The sequence below is a fragment of the Rhynchophorus ferrugineus genome, unplaced genomic scaffold, assembly GCF_030347505.1.
Source record: "Rhynchophorus ferrugineus isolate W39M unplaced genomic scaffold, kcgeb_rfMv2 rfM7, whole genome shotgun sequence".
NCBI classification, from domain to species: domain Eukaryota; kingdom Metazoa; phylum Arthropoda; class Insecta; order Coleoptera; family Curculionidae; genus Rhynchophorus; species Rhynchophorus ferrugineus.
The window spans coordinates 1,333,833-1,351,580 of NW_027472586.1; the positions used below are offsets into that span (position 1 = coordinate 1,333,833).

At 34.4% G+C, this 17,748-nt stretch overlaps 1 protein-coding gene across 15 annotated transcripts in view; it reads left to right on the top strand.

The window, feature by feature from the left end:
* Pkcdelta (Protein kinase C delta) overlaps positions 1–17,748 on the top strand; it is a 77,751-nt gene that overhangs the window by 57,402 nt on the left and 2,601 nt on the right. For all 15 annotated transcript variants that reach the window (XM_076410440.1, XM_076410441.1, XM_076410442.1 and 12 more), the window contains 3 exons: positions 7,398–7,536; positions 9,587–9,775; positions 10,920–11,060. In XM_076410440.1, coding sequence (XP_076266555.1) covers positions 7,398–7,536; positions 9,587–9,775; positions 10,920–11,060 — 469 coding nt within the window. The remainder of the gene's footprint in view (positions 1–7,397; positions 7,537–9,586; positions 9,776–10,919; positions 11,061–17,748) is intronic.

Genomic DNA, 17,748 nt, shown 5'->3' on the forward strand with positions numbered 1-17,748 from the left:
AAGCCAATTCTTCGCCCATTTAGGTCGATGGTATTGAGTTGTGGTATACAGCTAGTAAATCCAACATAGCTATCTGTCAGAAGGTCCACCATAAAGTGTTGCGAGTCATCGTCGATGCCCCACATTACATCTCCAACAAACTGATTCAGCGTGATATCCCCTTAGAACCCATAATGCGTGTGATTCGAAGTACTCTGAGAGACTATTAGAGCATGCTAATGCACTCGCCAAACAGTTAAATATGCGTGATGACAGTGTAGTACATAGGATCAAACACAAACTACCATACGAAGTGATCAATAGACACATAGAGTTAGATTTAATAATCTCTAGAAGAAATTAGAATACTAGCTAGAATAATATTTAGATAAGTTGTACAGCAGATCACCTACTGAAGCGATCTTCTACATGTCAGGATAGTTATAGTATAATACGGAAATCATATAATAATACTTATTGCTCACTGGTAGATTGTTGAAGTTATAAAAGATTAATAAAAAAATTGTTGGATGTAGCGCAAGCCTTCCAAAAGTCTGGGATAAGGAACTCATCAACAAAATAATCTAAAGCAATACGTCAAGTTTTTGAGCTCCTACATCTCAGCCAGGATGTTTAGAGTTAAATAAGAAGAAACTTACTCAACAATGAAGGAAACAAAAGACATCGCATTACTTTTGGCTATGGACTGTATTGCGTATTGGTAAGAGAGTGATTGGGTTAAAATTGAAAGGCGTTAAGATCGTTCCACGAGTGAGATATATAAAACTAGACCTTATCGAGTGGTTTTTTACCATCAGTGTCGTTTTGTATCGCCGTTTAACAAGTTGTCTCTTCTTTTGCTTGTTTGTTTGTCCTATATAGACCTCATCAGAGTCACGACAGCAAATTTGGTATACTCCTTGGTCTTCCAGCTCTATCTTGGCTTATGGTGTTAGTTGGATTGTGCTAATCTTTCTGCCGCTGTTAAAAATTGTTTCCATGTTTTTCGTTTATTTTCTGAATTTTGTGGAGGCATGTTCGTCTTTCAGGGATTATATATTCATTTTTATATAACCCTTGGTTTTTGAGTTATATAATGAGGATTGTATTTTTTAAAAATGTACAAATATTTGACAATTTTTCCATTTTTAAATATGATCGTTAGAAATTGCGAGTTTGTACCATTTTCGAACGTTTTACTATCATTTTTATACAAATAATTCCAGGATAATGAATTTTTTATGCTAAATCGGATGGTACTATAATAATTTTTTACAATCTTTAGTGTAAAAGTCATACAATGAAAAATAGATTATCAGAAAGATAGTAAATATCTGTTTAACCACAGATTTTAAAAATTACAAATTTTAATTAAATTTTACATAGTTTGAGATTTGTCTAAGGGTTAAAACATTTTGCCACTTTTTCCATATATATCCGTCCAATCCGTCCGAAGTGGCGATCCAGATGAAGCAGTCGTAGCAAATCCTGGACAGGATCCGAGGAGAAAAAGTCCCGATTATGCAGGCCGGGCGGGGGGATATCGGTCGGGGATGGTAGAAGTGGAGTCATTCTTCATGTCTTGTTGCGAATCTCTTAATTTCCTTTCTGGCAGTGGGAATCTGAGGGTGTAAACATTTGTTCGCGTAGTATCTGAGTGTATCCACAATAGTTCTCAGGAATTTTAGTTTGAATTACGTGTAATATTTTGATGTTAATTCTCACAGAACGTTCTCATGGCTGAATTTCTTAGGCTCTTACAGGTTTTAGTATCTGCTTGTACAGCAATATATGGACTATTTAGATTGTCTTTCAAATAAACAATACATTATTTATATCTTAACTCGAGATGTTTTCTTTTATTTTTAATATCATTCTTCCAAACTACTTTTGTTTCTTCCGTTGTTGAGTAATCTTCTTGTTTAACTTTTATACAATCTCTTATATGATATCTTGTCTAAGATGTAGGGGTTTAGAAATTCAACTTTTTTGGTTCGACAACATTTTATGGAGCTTATACACCACTCTCTTATGCCAGATTTTCAAACATATATCTAGGTAATTTTTTTCCTATGTTCTATGCGTTAATTGTTGAATATTTACTCATAAACTCCCATTTTTCTATATGTTCCACCATTTATGATTAAAGAGATATGAATATGGACAAAAGTTATAAAACTGAAAATGTGTTACGCTATGTTAAGGGAGTATTCTAACCTAGAAGTTTGAATTCTCTTTAATTTAAATTATTTGCAGAGATATGGCTGTTTTAGTAATATGGCATCTAAAAACGAAGCTTTAATCGATTTTTTTCTCTCGAAACAGCTCAAGTTCCATCTAGTTTGATAGAGTAATTCAGGAAGAAAGCTCAAACCAAAATTTAAGTAAATATATTGAAAAGAGCTAGACTAGTTTCGAGAAAAACGCTTTTAAAGTTTAGTTTTGAGGACATATCGACGAAGACGAGGAAAAAATGGATTTTTTTACATTTCTAGACTCCCTTAATTTCTTTAAAAATTATCACAGCTTCTTAAATTTATAACAAAACATTTTTAATGAGATTTATTTCTTGCAAGGACCGTAACTAAAATATAAATAAAATTTCTAATGCAGATTCTATATAGAGGCCAGACAAATCAATAAAATTAACGAATCAGATAAATGGTATTGTCTTTGACTTGTGAAACCATAAATAGTACTCACCGTCTCGCACTGCACGTACGTAACAGACATCAGTAGACTGTTGAAACAGAACAATGCGAACCGAAACAAAAGAAAAATCATTCGATTTTACTTAATAGCACGGTCGGTTATCTAACGAGAGTTCGTAACGTTCCAGAGGCCAGACGGTCCTCTCTATTTGTTGTTTTGCCGTCTGCGAACTTACTGTTCCATATATATATATATATATATATATATATATATATATATATATATATATATATATATATATATATATATATATATATATATATATATATTTTTAGGCTTTCAAGGCCGGTATATATATAGGTATTGAAAACGAAATAAAAAAGATGGAATATCCATTTCCAACCCCAATAGCGGGCGGCAATCCGTCCGAAGTGGCGATCCAGATGAAGCAGTCGTAGCAAATCCCGGACAGGATCCGAGGAGAAAAAGTCCCGATTATGCAGGCCGGGCGGGGGGATATCGGTCGGGGATGCGGCGACGTCCTTAAAAATTGACACTTACGGCGCCTTCATTCAGGCTTTACGGGCCCGAAAGCCGGCTAGCGGCCCGGCCCGAATTCCCGACACCCCATCGACCGTCGGCAGTAAAAGGGATCCGGAATTGACTGGATATCCGGACCGAGAGAAATTTAATATTTTCCCTCCGATGATATTATTGCTTTGTATAAATCAAGATGTATTGGACGTTGATGCCGTCGGCAGTTTCCTGCGCGTTTCGGTATCTTTTTATTGTCTTGCGCTTTTTTATTTCGGCTTTTTCATTATCGGTAAGCGTATAGAAGAAGATAAACAACATTGAGGTATATAAATAGTCGATAAGCGATGGTCCGCGTCTTATATTAAGATGACAATCTTCGGGTGTTATACTGCAGAGTATTGGAACTTTGGAACATTGGAATGATCACCGTTAATATATTGGGGTACAGGCGATACTCAAAAATAATTTTAGAACAACTATAAATTGTCGAGATGGCATTACGATAGGAAAAATATATGTTTTTCTTTAATTTAAACATAAATTACAAGATAATATCTGGAGTGTATTTAAAATTCGAAATACAAAATATTTTATAATATAATTTTAAGTCACTTTGTTGAAATACAAAATACTATTTCTTAGGTCCTGTATTTAAGATATATGACAAAAAATAAAATATTTTAACTATTTTTATTTAAGACAGAAGCTACAAAACACTGTCGCGTATGTACTTAAGATACGGAATACAAAATTCTTTAAGTCGTTTATTTAAAATACAAATTACGAAATACTAGCTCACATGTATTTAAAATACGAAATACAAAATATTTTCAAGTCGTGTATGTAATATATACAATACAAAATATATTATTTTAACTGTTTTTGTTTAAATTTTAAAATGCTAATTACAAAATATTATCTCGTATGTATTTAAAATAGGAAATACAAATTATAAAATAAAGTCAGGTGTTGGGTTATGTAAATAGAAGTAATACACCGAAGCCTTCCAATCAGTAAAAAAACTTATTTCTTAAATTCTTTGAAAATTATATATATATATATATATATATATATATATATATATATATATATATATAATATACATATTGTAAGGGTGGTAGCACGATGCCAATGATGGCTTGATATATTTCAGGCGAAAAAATACTTTTGATGGTACTTATTATATTTAATATATTTAATATGAGCTGCTTGAACATTATCATGGACGCTACTGGTTAATTTAAAATAATTCCCCTCATTCAAAATAATTCTACAAAACGTACATATTGTGTTTTGATGCAATAAGTATCTGAAATACTAGCTACAAAACACCTCAGCGTCAGCTATTTAAAAGACTAATTGCAAAGTGTATTATTAAGAATTAATTGAATTGCAAATATCAAATGCACATGTGTATTTTAATTACAAGTAATTTAAGTACTGTCCTAACTTTTCAACATGCATACAGTTTTTGGAAGCTTCGTTGATTGAGATCACTTATTGCTGAAGATGCAAATCATTCGGAAAATTGTTAGTGGTCAACAATAAGTGTTAAGTGTTCTTCAGGGTTTGATACTTACTTTTATTTAAATATATTTTATCCTTAGATGTTCGGCTAATAATAAACCTCTCTACAGGTGACCTATATTTAGGTGTACTTTTTATATCCGAACGTATATGTTTTGAGTGTTATCAAAATGAATAAATTTCAATCAAAATCAATAAATATTGCATCTCTAGTAAAAGGTGACTCTTGCTCGTTTGGTTGTTAAGAAATGTAGTAATGTAATGTATATGGTAGGAGGATGTATACGACTATGATATGAGACTAGGTTGACTAGATAATGAGGGGTGTAGAATTTAGACAAGATCTTAGCTGAAAGAACAAGAGGAATACTGCAATACATTTTTCTCTTTTAAATTTAAGGCAACAGTTACCAGTTTCTTTTGATATGTAATTAGAAACTATTGATAATATTATATATATATATATATATATATATATATATATATATATATATATATATATATATATATATATATATATATATATATATATATAATGACATTTAAATGTAAATGTCCTCCATGTACTGGAATGCTCGACCAATAAATTAATATTTATTACTGAAATATGTTACGGCATTTAATGTTATAATTAATAGGGAATTACTACGCACGTTGTGCTGGTTATAAATCATTCCGATGGCCTAGGAACGGCTATTAGTTGGATGAATATGTTTATGGAACAGTAAGTTCGCAGACGGCAAAACAACAAACAAATAGAGAGGGCCGTCTGGCCTCTGGAACGTTACGAACTCTCGTTAGATAACCGACCGTGTTATTAAGTAAAATCGAATGATTTTTCTTTTGTTTCGGTTCGCATTGTTCTGTTTCAACGGTCTACTGATGTCTGTTACGTACGTGCAGTGCGAGACGGTGAGTACTATTTATGGTTTCACAACAAGTCAAAGACAATACCATTTATCTGATTCGTTTATTTTAATGATTTGTCTGGCCTCTATATAGAATCTGCATTAGAAATATTGTTTATATTTTAGTTACGGTCCTTGCAAGAAATAAATCTCATTAAAAATGTTTTGTTATAAATTTAAGAAGCTATGATAATTTTTAAAGAAATTAAGGGAGTCTCGAAATGTAAAAAAATCCATTTTGTCCTCGTCTTCGTCGATATGTCCTCAAAACTAAACTTTAAAAGCGTTTTTCTCGAAACCAGTCTAGTTCTTTTCAATATATTTACTTAAATTTTGGTTTGAGCTTTCTCCCTGAATTACTCTATCGAAGTATATGGAACTTGAGTTGTTTCGAGAAAAAAATCAATTAAAGCTTCGTTTTTAGACGCCATGTCACTAAAATAGCCATATCTCTGCAAATAATTTAAATTAAAAAGAATTCAAACTTCTAGGTTAGAATACTCCCTTAACATAGCGTAACACATTTTCAGTTTTATAACTTTTGTATATAGAAAAATGAGAATTTATCAGTAAATATTCAACAATTGATGCATAGTACATAGCAAAAAAATTACCTAGATATATTTTTGAAAATCTGGCATAAGAGACTGGTGTATAAGCTCCATAAAATATTGTCGAACCAAAACGTTGAATTTCTAAACCCTTACATCTTAGGCAAGATATCATATAAGAGATTATATAAAAGTTAAAGAAAAAGATTACTCAACAACGAAAGAAATAAAAGTAGTTTGGAAGAATGATACTAAAAATAAAACAAAACATCTCGAGCTAAGATATCAAAAATGTATTGTTTATTTGAAGGACTATCTAAATAGTCCATATATTGCTGTACAAGCAGATACTAAAACCTGTAAGAGCCTAAGAAATTCAGCTATGAGAACGTCCTGTGAGAATTAATATCAAAATATTACACGTAATTCAAACTAAAATTCCTGAGAAGTATTGTGGATACACTCAGATACTACACGAACAAATGTTTACACCTTCAGATTCCCACTACCAGGAAAGGAAATTAAGAGATTCGCAACAAGACATGAAGAATGACTCCACTTCTATGTTAACATCGAAGTGCTGCAATTCTTAAACGATACTGAACTGGGACTTAGCTCAAGAGAACCCAAATTGTGTGATCTTGTGTAGTTGTGTGGTGAAGTTCATTAAATAGTAAAACACTGAAAAGAGCTGTTGTTTTTATTTTATTAGAGACTAAATAAGGATCTAATGGGACTTCCTAGATAAGTACCTAGTTTTAATTGATGAGACAAATTGTAAGTTAGTCTACAACGACTAGTAATGTTCTATCAATATATTTAAAAAAACGATAAACCATCACATGGAGAATTTGAACATCAAGTTTAATGACATGACCTTATTAACCAGATTTGATCTTGTGCGACTTTTTTTAAAAAATATATATCTATAAAACCTAGTGAAGGTCATTAAATGAAACGAGAAGTTCAAACTGAGAAGCTCCTGTGAGAAGTGGTTTAAAAACGGAATAATTGCCGCCTTTTTGGCATAATATATGTGAGTTTGTAATAGGTTATAGGTTATTGATGAACTGTAAGAGCAAAAAGGAAGAATTCTTTGTTTTCTTCCCTTTTTTATCTCGATATATATATATATATATATATATATATATATATATATAAAAATATATATATATATATATATATATATATATATATATATATACATATATTTCTCTTTCTAATATGCCTTTTTGTATTCCAGAGACTTAAAATTGGACAATATCCTCCTGGATTTCGATGGCCACGTCCGCATCGCCGACTTCGGAATGTGCAAATTGCAGATTTTCCTGGACAGAATGGCCGATACCTTCTGCGGCACGCCGGACTACATGGCTCCAGAGGTTTGACTTTTGTTTTTTTTTGTTATCCCAGATCTCACGACACACCCCACCTTCTTCCGCGCGTCCCCCCACACCGAACGGGAAACACTTGAAAAGACGAGAGGAACCAGGGGAGTTTTTCACGACCGACTGCCGACAATATTTCCGCGAGCTGCCGCGGTGGAGTTTTATCACGTAGACGGCGAATTATCGATCTTCTCCGTCGAAGGGGAGAATACCGAATTTTCTATCTCAATCGTTCGCCCGTTTTTTATGGTCCAAATGCAATAATGCCGGGCGGAAATTCCTTACACATCGTTATTAAACGCTCCTTATGACGTAAAAATCAATTCTAAAGCGATATTGAACGAGTATGAGGGAATATTGTCGGCTGAATAGATAAAGGTCCTTGCGAGACTGTGCGAACTAGATAAAATTAATAAGAAACGGCGCATCGTACCTAAGAAAAGTATGAATTCTATCGGATGTTTACATGAACTGAAACTATTTTAATACTGAACATATTTTAATGGATTTTCAAAATAAAGTTTTCACTTATCATATCAAATGAAAATATAGAGAGAAAAAACGTAATATTTACATTTATTGAGTTTATTAACAAAAATTCAATAATTGATCAATGGTGCACAGATGTCAAGATATAACAGATGCCATTGAAATAGCCAGATTACGCCAATGAAGATAAAATCTTATATTATCAGATGTAGCATCGTCTTCGATAAAGTTGGGCATGATAACCTCATTCATAACCTCAAAAAAATATTACCGAAGCAACTCGATGAACTATTAAAATCTTACCAGAATAGTTACAATGAATGTTCAGAATATCAGAATAGTTAGTTACCAATAAGTTTAGAGCCAAACAAGAGGAAGTCTACTCTGCAATAAAATGAGTTAAAACAGGTGGATTACAAGGGAATGTATAGCAATTCTTTACCTACTTTACACATGTGATATACCACAAATGGAAAATATCTTGATGGCTACATGTGCATGTACAGCTCACAACTCACTGTAATTTCACAAACTCTAATAACAATAAATAATACTTAACATTAAATAATAAATCATTCTATAAAGTAACTATAGAGTAAAAATAAATTATAAAGCGATATCGAATGAAGATGAAGGAATGTTGTCAGTGGTCGTGGCCAGTTTGTGTGAATTAGATAAAATTAATAAGAAACGGTGATTCATACCTAAGAAAATTATGATGTTTGTCTGAATTTTTATTTAAACTTATTTTAACAGATTTTCAAAATTAAGATTAATTTTATCATATTGAATATAAAAACAAGCATAAAACGTGCAACAAAAATAACGTGTTTTCTCAAAGAAACGTTTTCGTAAGTTGCCTATATGAAAAATGAAATGTAAGAAAAAAAAAACATAATATCGGAAGCAATTTATAGATAAGTTGAGGCGAAGATGGTATTAATTCCTCGAGGAGAAATAACAAATCGAAAACCTAATGGAAGAGATAAAAGATAATTTACTGGCGTTAAGATACCCCTCGAAATCCTATCGGGACGGGACTGATATCCCATAAACACTGGGATTAAATGATATGCTAGTTTCCTTTACGCCTTTTTTTCCTTGTCGGTGGCGTTTGGCAGCCTTGTAATAATTCTGTTTTTGTTTATAAGAATATCAGGCGCCTGTTTTATGGAGGATGTTTCTTTTTATTTCGTATTTGACACTGCGAGGTTGTGCAATGAGTATGATGGTCGTACGTGGGAAGCCGTAAAGTTTTTTTATATTTTACGGGATTAAGCGATTTTGTTGAAATACATTTTTGTGTTCGTTAGTCTCGCTAAAACTCGAGAACGGCTGGACTGATTCGGTTAATTTAGGTTTTGACATACTTATGGAAGTGCAGGGATGGTTGATATGGTGAAAAAAGGTACAAAAGTTGTCCGGAATAAATTTCTGGAATTTTGGAAATGACAATCTCTGAATTTCTCGCAGTGAATACACTTTTCTTGGTCCTCACACACATATATAGTACTGAAAGTTAAGTAATTTTGACCACACTGCTCGTTTTTTTCAGATAATCAAGGGACAACATTATAACCAATGCGTTGACTGGTGGTCTTTCGGTGTTCTGCTCTACGAGATGTTGCTGGGACAGTCCCCCTTCAGTGGCTGTGACGAAGACGAACTGTTCTGGTCCATCTGCAACGAGAAACCCGTCATTCCCAGATTCCTCAGTGCTGAAGCTACATCTGTTTTAACTCAGGTCAGTTGGTTTTAATTATTTCTAGGCCTACAATTTAATTTTAAAAGATTTACAGCTGATGGTGTTATTATGCTTTATTGACAAGTTTCACTTTTCCGTATGATTTTGAGCGCAGTGCGTCGAAATTATCTGAATTTGTATCGAGTAAACCGCATTTGCGGGAAGTTTTACTTTTTTACTTCGTACAAGGCTGAAGGTCATTGAATGCGGTGTGACGATTATGACAATCATTAATCTTTGATTCTAACATATGAATACTGATTTAGACTCTTTAAAAGTGGATATTTTGATACTAAAAACAAAAAGTATTCTGGACAGCCAAAAAAAATGAAGAGGAGAACTTGAAGGCATTACTCGATAATGATCCGTGTAAAACGCAAGAAGGATATGTAGAATTGTTGGGAAGAAAACAAGAAACCACTCTCAATCGATTGATTCAACATGGGAATGATCCAAAATCTTGGATATTTTGTACCGTATGAAATGAAGCCCAGAGATATTGAAAGGCATTTGGTCATGTGTGAACGGCTTCAACGGCAAAATCGTTAAGGTTTTTGCATCGTATTTTTACTGGTGAGGAATAGTTGATCCATTATGACAAACTGAAGCAAAAAAAAAATGAGGTCACCATCTGGCCATATATCAATATCAGCAGCAAAGCCGAATTTCACTGGCTTCAAGTTATTCCTCAGTATTTGGTAGGACCAGCTTGGTGTGGTATATGATAAGCTGCTAACACCAAGTGAGACCATCAATGGGGATTATCATAGGCTGCAATTGATGCATGTGAGCCAAGCACTACGTGAAAAACGTCCGGAATACGAACAATGACACAAAAGCTCAACCACATGTTGCAAAACCGCTGAAAAGATACTTGGAAACATTAAATTGGGATGTCCTCATTCTGATATTACATGTTCCTATAGGTGGGTCATGGCCTGGCTGAGCAGTGCTACACTTGAGATGAGCTGAACGATGAAAATGAGCTGAGAGATGGGGATAAGTAGTGGCTATCGATTGTATTATTAAATATATTATGCCGAGTTGTCCTTTATTCAACTTTCAATACAAATAATTGATGATATTGGTTGATAAAGATGTTTTTCTCCTTCAGTGATGTTAAAATTTTTCTTAATTGTTGCAGTTTTTGGAAAAAGACGCCAATAAAAGACTAGGGAATCGCTTTTCGCCACACGGCGACATCCAAGATCATCCGTTCTTCCAGCCCATCGATTGGCCCGCTCTCGAAGCTCGTAAACTGGAACCGCCCTTCAAACCCAACCTGGTAAGTAAAACGCGTCGCAAGAAACGAATTCAATCAACGGCCAGGGAAGTCGGAGAGGAAATATCGCGTGAAATTTCTCGTTTCACTTAATGAAAAATAAATATATTTCTATTTCGAACTGGCAGCCGTCAAAAGCCTGTTGAATATAAAAGTTTCCCGAAATCGTATAATTCTATATTGGATCAAATCCGTTTTTATTTAAAATATCGGGATTTGTGTGTATTGCCGCGATATTGGCAGTAACGGGAGTAGAGTGAAATGAAAAATAATAATTCTTTCGGGTTTCTAATTTCGATATATTCGGGATTAATAATCGAATACTGATTGTTTGTGTTTTCGTCAATAGTTATTCCAGTTGGATTTTAAATTTCTTTTTATGATATCATTTTTGTTATATAAGATTGAGGAAAAAGTAATTTCGGTTATATTTAAAGGATATAGCAGGTCAATTGAAAAGTCCTCGGCCTACCATACTAAAACTCATTTTTCTGGCAAAATTAGTTTTTTTTATTCAACATAACTCCCTGCAAGGGTGATACACTGATTATAGCGATCCTCCAACTTTTCGATACCATTTGTGTAGTACGATGTGTCCTTTACATCAAAATGGGAAGCAATTTCGGTGATCATCTCTTCATTCGACAAAAATGTCTTCCCCGCGAGCATTCTTTTGAGATCTGAGAACAGGAAATAGTCGCTAGGGGCCAGATCTGGAGAATACGGTGATTGAGGAAGCAATTCGAAGCCCAATTCATGGATTTTTGCCATCGTTTTCACTGACTTGTGACACGGTGCATTGTCTTGGTGAAGCAGCAGTATCTTTTTCTTCAAATATGGCCGTTTTTCGGCGATTGTGTCCTTCAAACGGACCTATGTAATAGTCGCTGTTGATGGTCCTTTGTTTCTCGAGGTAGTCAATGAAAATTATTCCATGCGCATCCCAAAATACAGACGCCATAGCCTTGCCAGCCGGCTTCAATTTACGGTCATTCTAAATCATTTTGTGGATTTTTTAAATGTTTTCGTCGGTAACAACCTCTTTTGGGCGTCCACTGCGTTCACCGTCTTCGGTGTACTGTAACTGGGAACTGTATTGTTTCCCTTCAAAAATATTCTATCAACACGCGAAATTCCTTTTTTTCTATTTTTTCACAATAACAAAAGTTGCTTCACTTAAAATGCTATAATTCACAAACTAATGATCCGATAGCTGTCAAATTTATACACGCATCTTTCGACGGTTAGGGCTAACTAAAAAATGCATATGGATTTAATTTTAGTAGTGCCATCTGTGTGTCAGGCCTGGGACTTTTCAATTGACCTGTCATAAACCACTGTTTGGAACACGTCACGTGGTAACACGTGAAAGGAAATTTTACATATTTTTAACACTACGTGATGCAAAACGACACTTCACTGACTCAGATTAAAGAGGACAATCATAATAATTCATTTCTGAACCGTATACGAACTAAAGCACGAAAAACTTCATAATGTATTCGCCGTTTAAAATGCTTAATATTCCCGCAAGAGCGCCTCGCTCGTTTAACTCCGCTCGTACGGCGTAAAAAGGGTTCCCCACCCTTTTCACCCCCGGTACGTATGGAGTCCCACAGTTTTTTCAACACACTTCAACTCTTTATATTGTAATTTAATTTACGAGTTTGCCACAAAAAATACGGACGTGATTTTTACGTAGCAAATTAATTACCGGCGGGAATAGAGGAGGAGAGGTACCGCGGAGGGGTAGCGCGTAAAATAATGGAACGTTTACACGGCCCCATTTTTATGTTGCGTTCTGTTGGTCCGGGTATCGGTTTGATTGATTATTATCTAGAATTTGACGGCGTATTTTTTCCTCGTGTTGCTATCGTGATGGAGCGAGAGAGTCTGGGGGATTGGTGAGGGTGGGGGTGGTCTCGAGAAAGCTCTAAATCAACTTTGAGGGTCTAATCTGTTGTCCTGTTTATTAAATTGGAAGATTTATATATTTTTTTCGACGACGGGATTGGATTTTTTTCGGTGAGGAATGTGTTTTTTCCTCTCTCGGATGGTGTTGGTTGATCTTTTAAGGGTGTAGGGGTCGGTGGTAAATCGAATTCATTGTTTTTAATTGAAAATGGCCGATTATTATTGGGAAAATTAGTTGTGAAGTGTTTTCCCGATCTCTCCCTTGTCGATCACTATATAAATCAGTCACTGTTTAAGGCGACAAGATAGTCCCCCTACTGTTACGATCATCGCGGGTTCGAATCCTGCTCGGGCACGGTCGTAAATTTATGTTTGCGATTGTCCATAAAGTAGAAGTACAAAACGGGACAAACCAGGTTGGTTCCTAATTCGTGAAGAGGTCCTCTAAAATACCGAATAAAATTGTGATGCCTTTTGATCATCATCCTTCCATGACAGTTTATACATATATACATATGTCACACATCAGTCATACGTTTCTTGCAGAATTCGATGCCATTTTGCAAAACGATTTGTCCTAGTTTTATTAATGACCACACAAAGACATAAACGAATCACTTTTATTTTATTTTAACAGCTCCATACATCTCTTTGGGTCATGAAATTCAAACATGTGAATAACATGTACGTTCTTCGTGTGAAATTATATAAAAAACACTACGTTCTGATATCCTCAAGATGTCAGCTATCTGACAATATTGTTAGAGTATACTAATGCCAAGATTATAATGAAAAGGAAAATATATAATAGCTTTCTATATGAATATAGAGATTGGATTAATGAATAGTACCTCTTTGACTGAATGATTTAACCAATACACATATACTGCTAATTGTTGATGTCTCAATGATGATTGTGTGATTATCTATCGCATTGCAGAGGTTTCCACCAGACTCTTATGTTTTTTAAACTTTCAATATCGATGTGTCAAAATTTCATTCTGTTTTACTTTTGTTATTTAAAAAAAATTGACACAAAGGTTATTTGTTTATTCAAAATTATATTTAGTGGGATAAAACAGTGCTGAAGTTCAAATGTGACGAAAACACTTTAACCAGATTGTCCTATAAATGCCGTTAAAAAGATAATGGTGATTTCGATTTAAAAAAACTTCTTGGTTGCTCATTGTATTTCCATATAAATCAGAAACAAAATCAGAGTTACAGTATATCGTGCCCAGAATGCGGGTTGTGTGATTTTTGCCAATTTTGAACAAAATATTCAATAGGCTTTTCGCTTTATAGAAATTTGTACTCATAAATATTACTTGTGAAATAGTAACTGATATTTTTTTTATAAAATTTACATCAATAAACATCAATAAAAGTACCAGGATAGAGCAATTTAGAAAGCTCACATAATGACAGACGACGTAAAATGTAACTAGTTATCCTACACCGTTTCCTAGGGTATATTAAATTTGTAAATTATTAATATCAAGGTTCCTAGTGTTTGTTAAAAATTATTATTTGTAGACATGTGAATTTGATAAGAATATATAAAGAATAGGTACTGATACTATTGTAAAATAATTAACTATATTCTATAAACTGTAATTTTTTCTTTTGTTTTCATTAATGCTTTCAGTACCTCATTTAATTGCTCTTATTTATATTATTTTGATCAGCATAATAAGCATTGATGTTATTTTGAGTTAAGTTTGTGAACTTTCAATTCAACTAATTGTCCTAAGACATTTGTAATTTTAATCGCATTATGATTAATTGTTTTTTAAAGTGAAACCACGTCGTTAAATTTACTTCTCATATACTACATATTGTCAGCTTCGATCATCCTTTTCTTAAAAATTAGGGTCATAGCATTTTTTCGCTTATAATGATCTCGTAGGTGGTCTGATTATGTAATAGGAATCATATTTTATACCGAATACTATTAAGTGTTTTTGGCGAACTTTTATCGCGCCATATTAATAATTCTGAACGGTGCTGGAACGTTTCGAACAATTTCCCAGATCCTTCGTGGCGGTTTTTTGCTATTTACCAAACTCCATCGTGAATCTATCGAACCCGTCTTACCATTATGCCCAAACTAATGGAGAGGCAGACTACGGCCAGGGAAAAAAACAATTTATAACGCGCCGCTTCACATCTACCCCCGGTCGCAGGCACAATTTCAATCTATAGCGATAGTTCGGCCATTAATTAAACGTATTGGCGGGCAGCGCCAACTGGCGGCGGCCGTCCCCTTATAAAAAGGCGACAGCCTTGAATTATTAGCATACATGGCGGGAACCCGTGTTTTTTCCCCGTGTTCCCGCGGACGTGGGATGGTGGCCGTGTCAATGGAAAGATTAATGAGCGATCTGGGTTGATTGGTCTGTTAATTATTGCGGTTTTTAATGGGTGACGGTGACGTAGCGCGATTTTGACGAAAAATTTGAAATGTGGCTTCGGAGGGCGCGATTTCGGTTGATGTTTTATGTGTTTTATGGGGTGGAAGGGGGTTGTTAGTGGATGGACAAGCGAGATTCACGTTGTTTGATCGATATTAATATATCTCGATGTCAAAATGGTTATTAATATGAGTATTGAACGTGCTTTCGGAAAATATCCCAATATTTATTAAAAAATTCTTTGTTTTTCCTTTGTTTTCATGATCAATAAATGGCCGGAGGTGAGCGGTGTGAGTGCCCATTTCTCAACCAATTGATATTGGTACAGCACTTCGATATTCTTTACTAAATCTCGCCATAGTTCAGACTGTTTTCTATGATCCTGATCTATGTAGTTCTTGAGAGCTGTTTCCTGAGGCTTCCACTCACAATATCGATTTTTCCATGGAAATCTATAAATAATTCCTTCATATTTCATTTGAAAGACTCCAATCTATTACCAGACATCTGACATATTGTATAATATTGCCATACTTTACAAGAGAAACTTTAATTGATTATCTTGTAGACCCTTTCGCTATACTTTTCGATATCAAACTTCTTTCGTATAACTTTTTCTTTAATCCTAAGATACAAAATAGAGGAAGATATTCTAACTCCATAATGTAGTTCCGTTCTTTAATTAGAGTGCGTGCTAGTACATGCCTTAACCTACATATTACGATGTTTGCGACTGGGATATGTATTGAGGTACACTACAAAAGCTCTAAAAATTATTTAACAAAATTCGCTCATTGCTTCTTATTAGCAGAGCTTTTTTTCACAATATGAATTGGAGTTTCTTCTTTTTTTTTATCATTTTCCGAAATTTTTAATAATTCATAATTGTTGAAGGTATGATTGACCTTTTACTTGATTATATCAAAATATTTTATTCCAAACTCGTCTATTACATTCCTTGTCTTTTTATTGTGGTTTTAAGTTATAAGATTTTTTCTGTATTTAATCGAAACATACATTTTTATTGATAGTAGTTCTTTGTGATGGCTTAGAAGGGGTTTGAGCTTTTAGTTCTTCATATTCGAACAATTCTTCGTTGATGTATCGTTAATATTCCCAAGATTTTATATACTATAGAGATAAACATACTCTACGGCTCTGTTTATCTTAACTAATGATACATATATAATATATATGGGAAAAAGTATTTAACAGCTCTTATTCTCATTCCGACCTCAGCTTTCCAAGATGGAAACCAATCAGAGCAGTGCCACTTCGTCGTCGATGATTCAAAGTCCGACGGTCTCTCCACCCCCTCTCCTCGTCACCCCCACGGCATGATTTACCGTCTCGAACTTGTATTTTACTTGAAGTTCCGCGACCTATCTCAGTTCTGACTGTCAGCATTAGTTGATATAATGTAAAGTTATGGCACGTCCCGAAATTGGGATTTATAGTTTTAGTTGAGGGCCGCGGGGGGTACGGGGAAAAGGGGAGAGTTGAAACGTTGCAGGAGCGGCGCTTGGCCTCTCCCCCTCCGTCCGCCTGGTCGGAAAGTTTAAAAGATTTTCCATGAATAACAAAACAGGCCTGGCTGGTGCTGGTTTTGGGCGCGGTAATCGCGACGAGACCAGCGGGGGTCGAGGGGTGCGGTGGTAGGAGGGAAGGTCGTCGCGTTGTTCTGCGGGATAGTTCGTGAGAAAACTGCCGATATATGGTTAATAAACAATATGACGCTAAGCTGAGCGACTTTATAATCTAGGGCCGTTTATTATGACGCGTGTTTTTACTGCGTGGGTTCGTGATTTATAATTGAGCGCGTGTTGGTGTAAGGTCACATGGTAACAAAGAAATCCCCCTCAACTAGAGGGACGCCATGAAGATATTAGTATCAATTAGTATCGTTTATAATCAGCCTATACCATAATACAAAATAATAATTTGATCTGTTTCTGTAAATAAACACTAATAACCTATTTGTTTTAATCCTAATTTTATACGATATCTGTGGTTCTACGATAGACACTTTGCCCTTAACAACTATGTCACTGTTTTAAATATACAATGAGTTTTGCTTATAATTTCACTGAATCTGTTCAAATAGTTTTACTCCCTTTAGTCTTCTGATTAAACTATTATTTTCTAGAACTGGAGAACCTAAATATTAATGTGCTCATGGAACCTCTGTTCGTGGATTTGGGTATAGCCGATAACGTTATTGTTGGTAACATTGCTCGATCCAAAAGTAATCGATAGTCATCTTTCGTCATGGTCTCGGTTGGTTCGAATGAATTCTTCTTTTCTCATTGAGCATTGAAATTGAATTGTTTTTTATCTATTTTATAGATATTACCAGTTCTAAA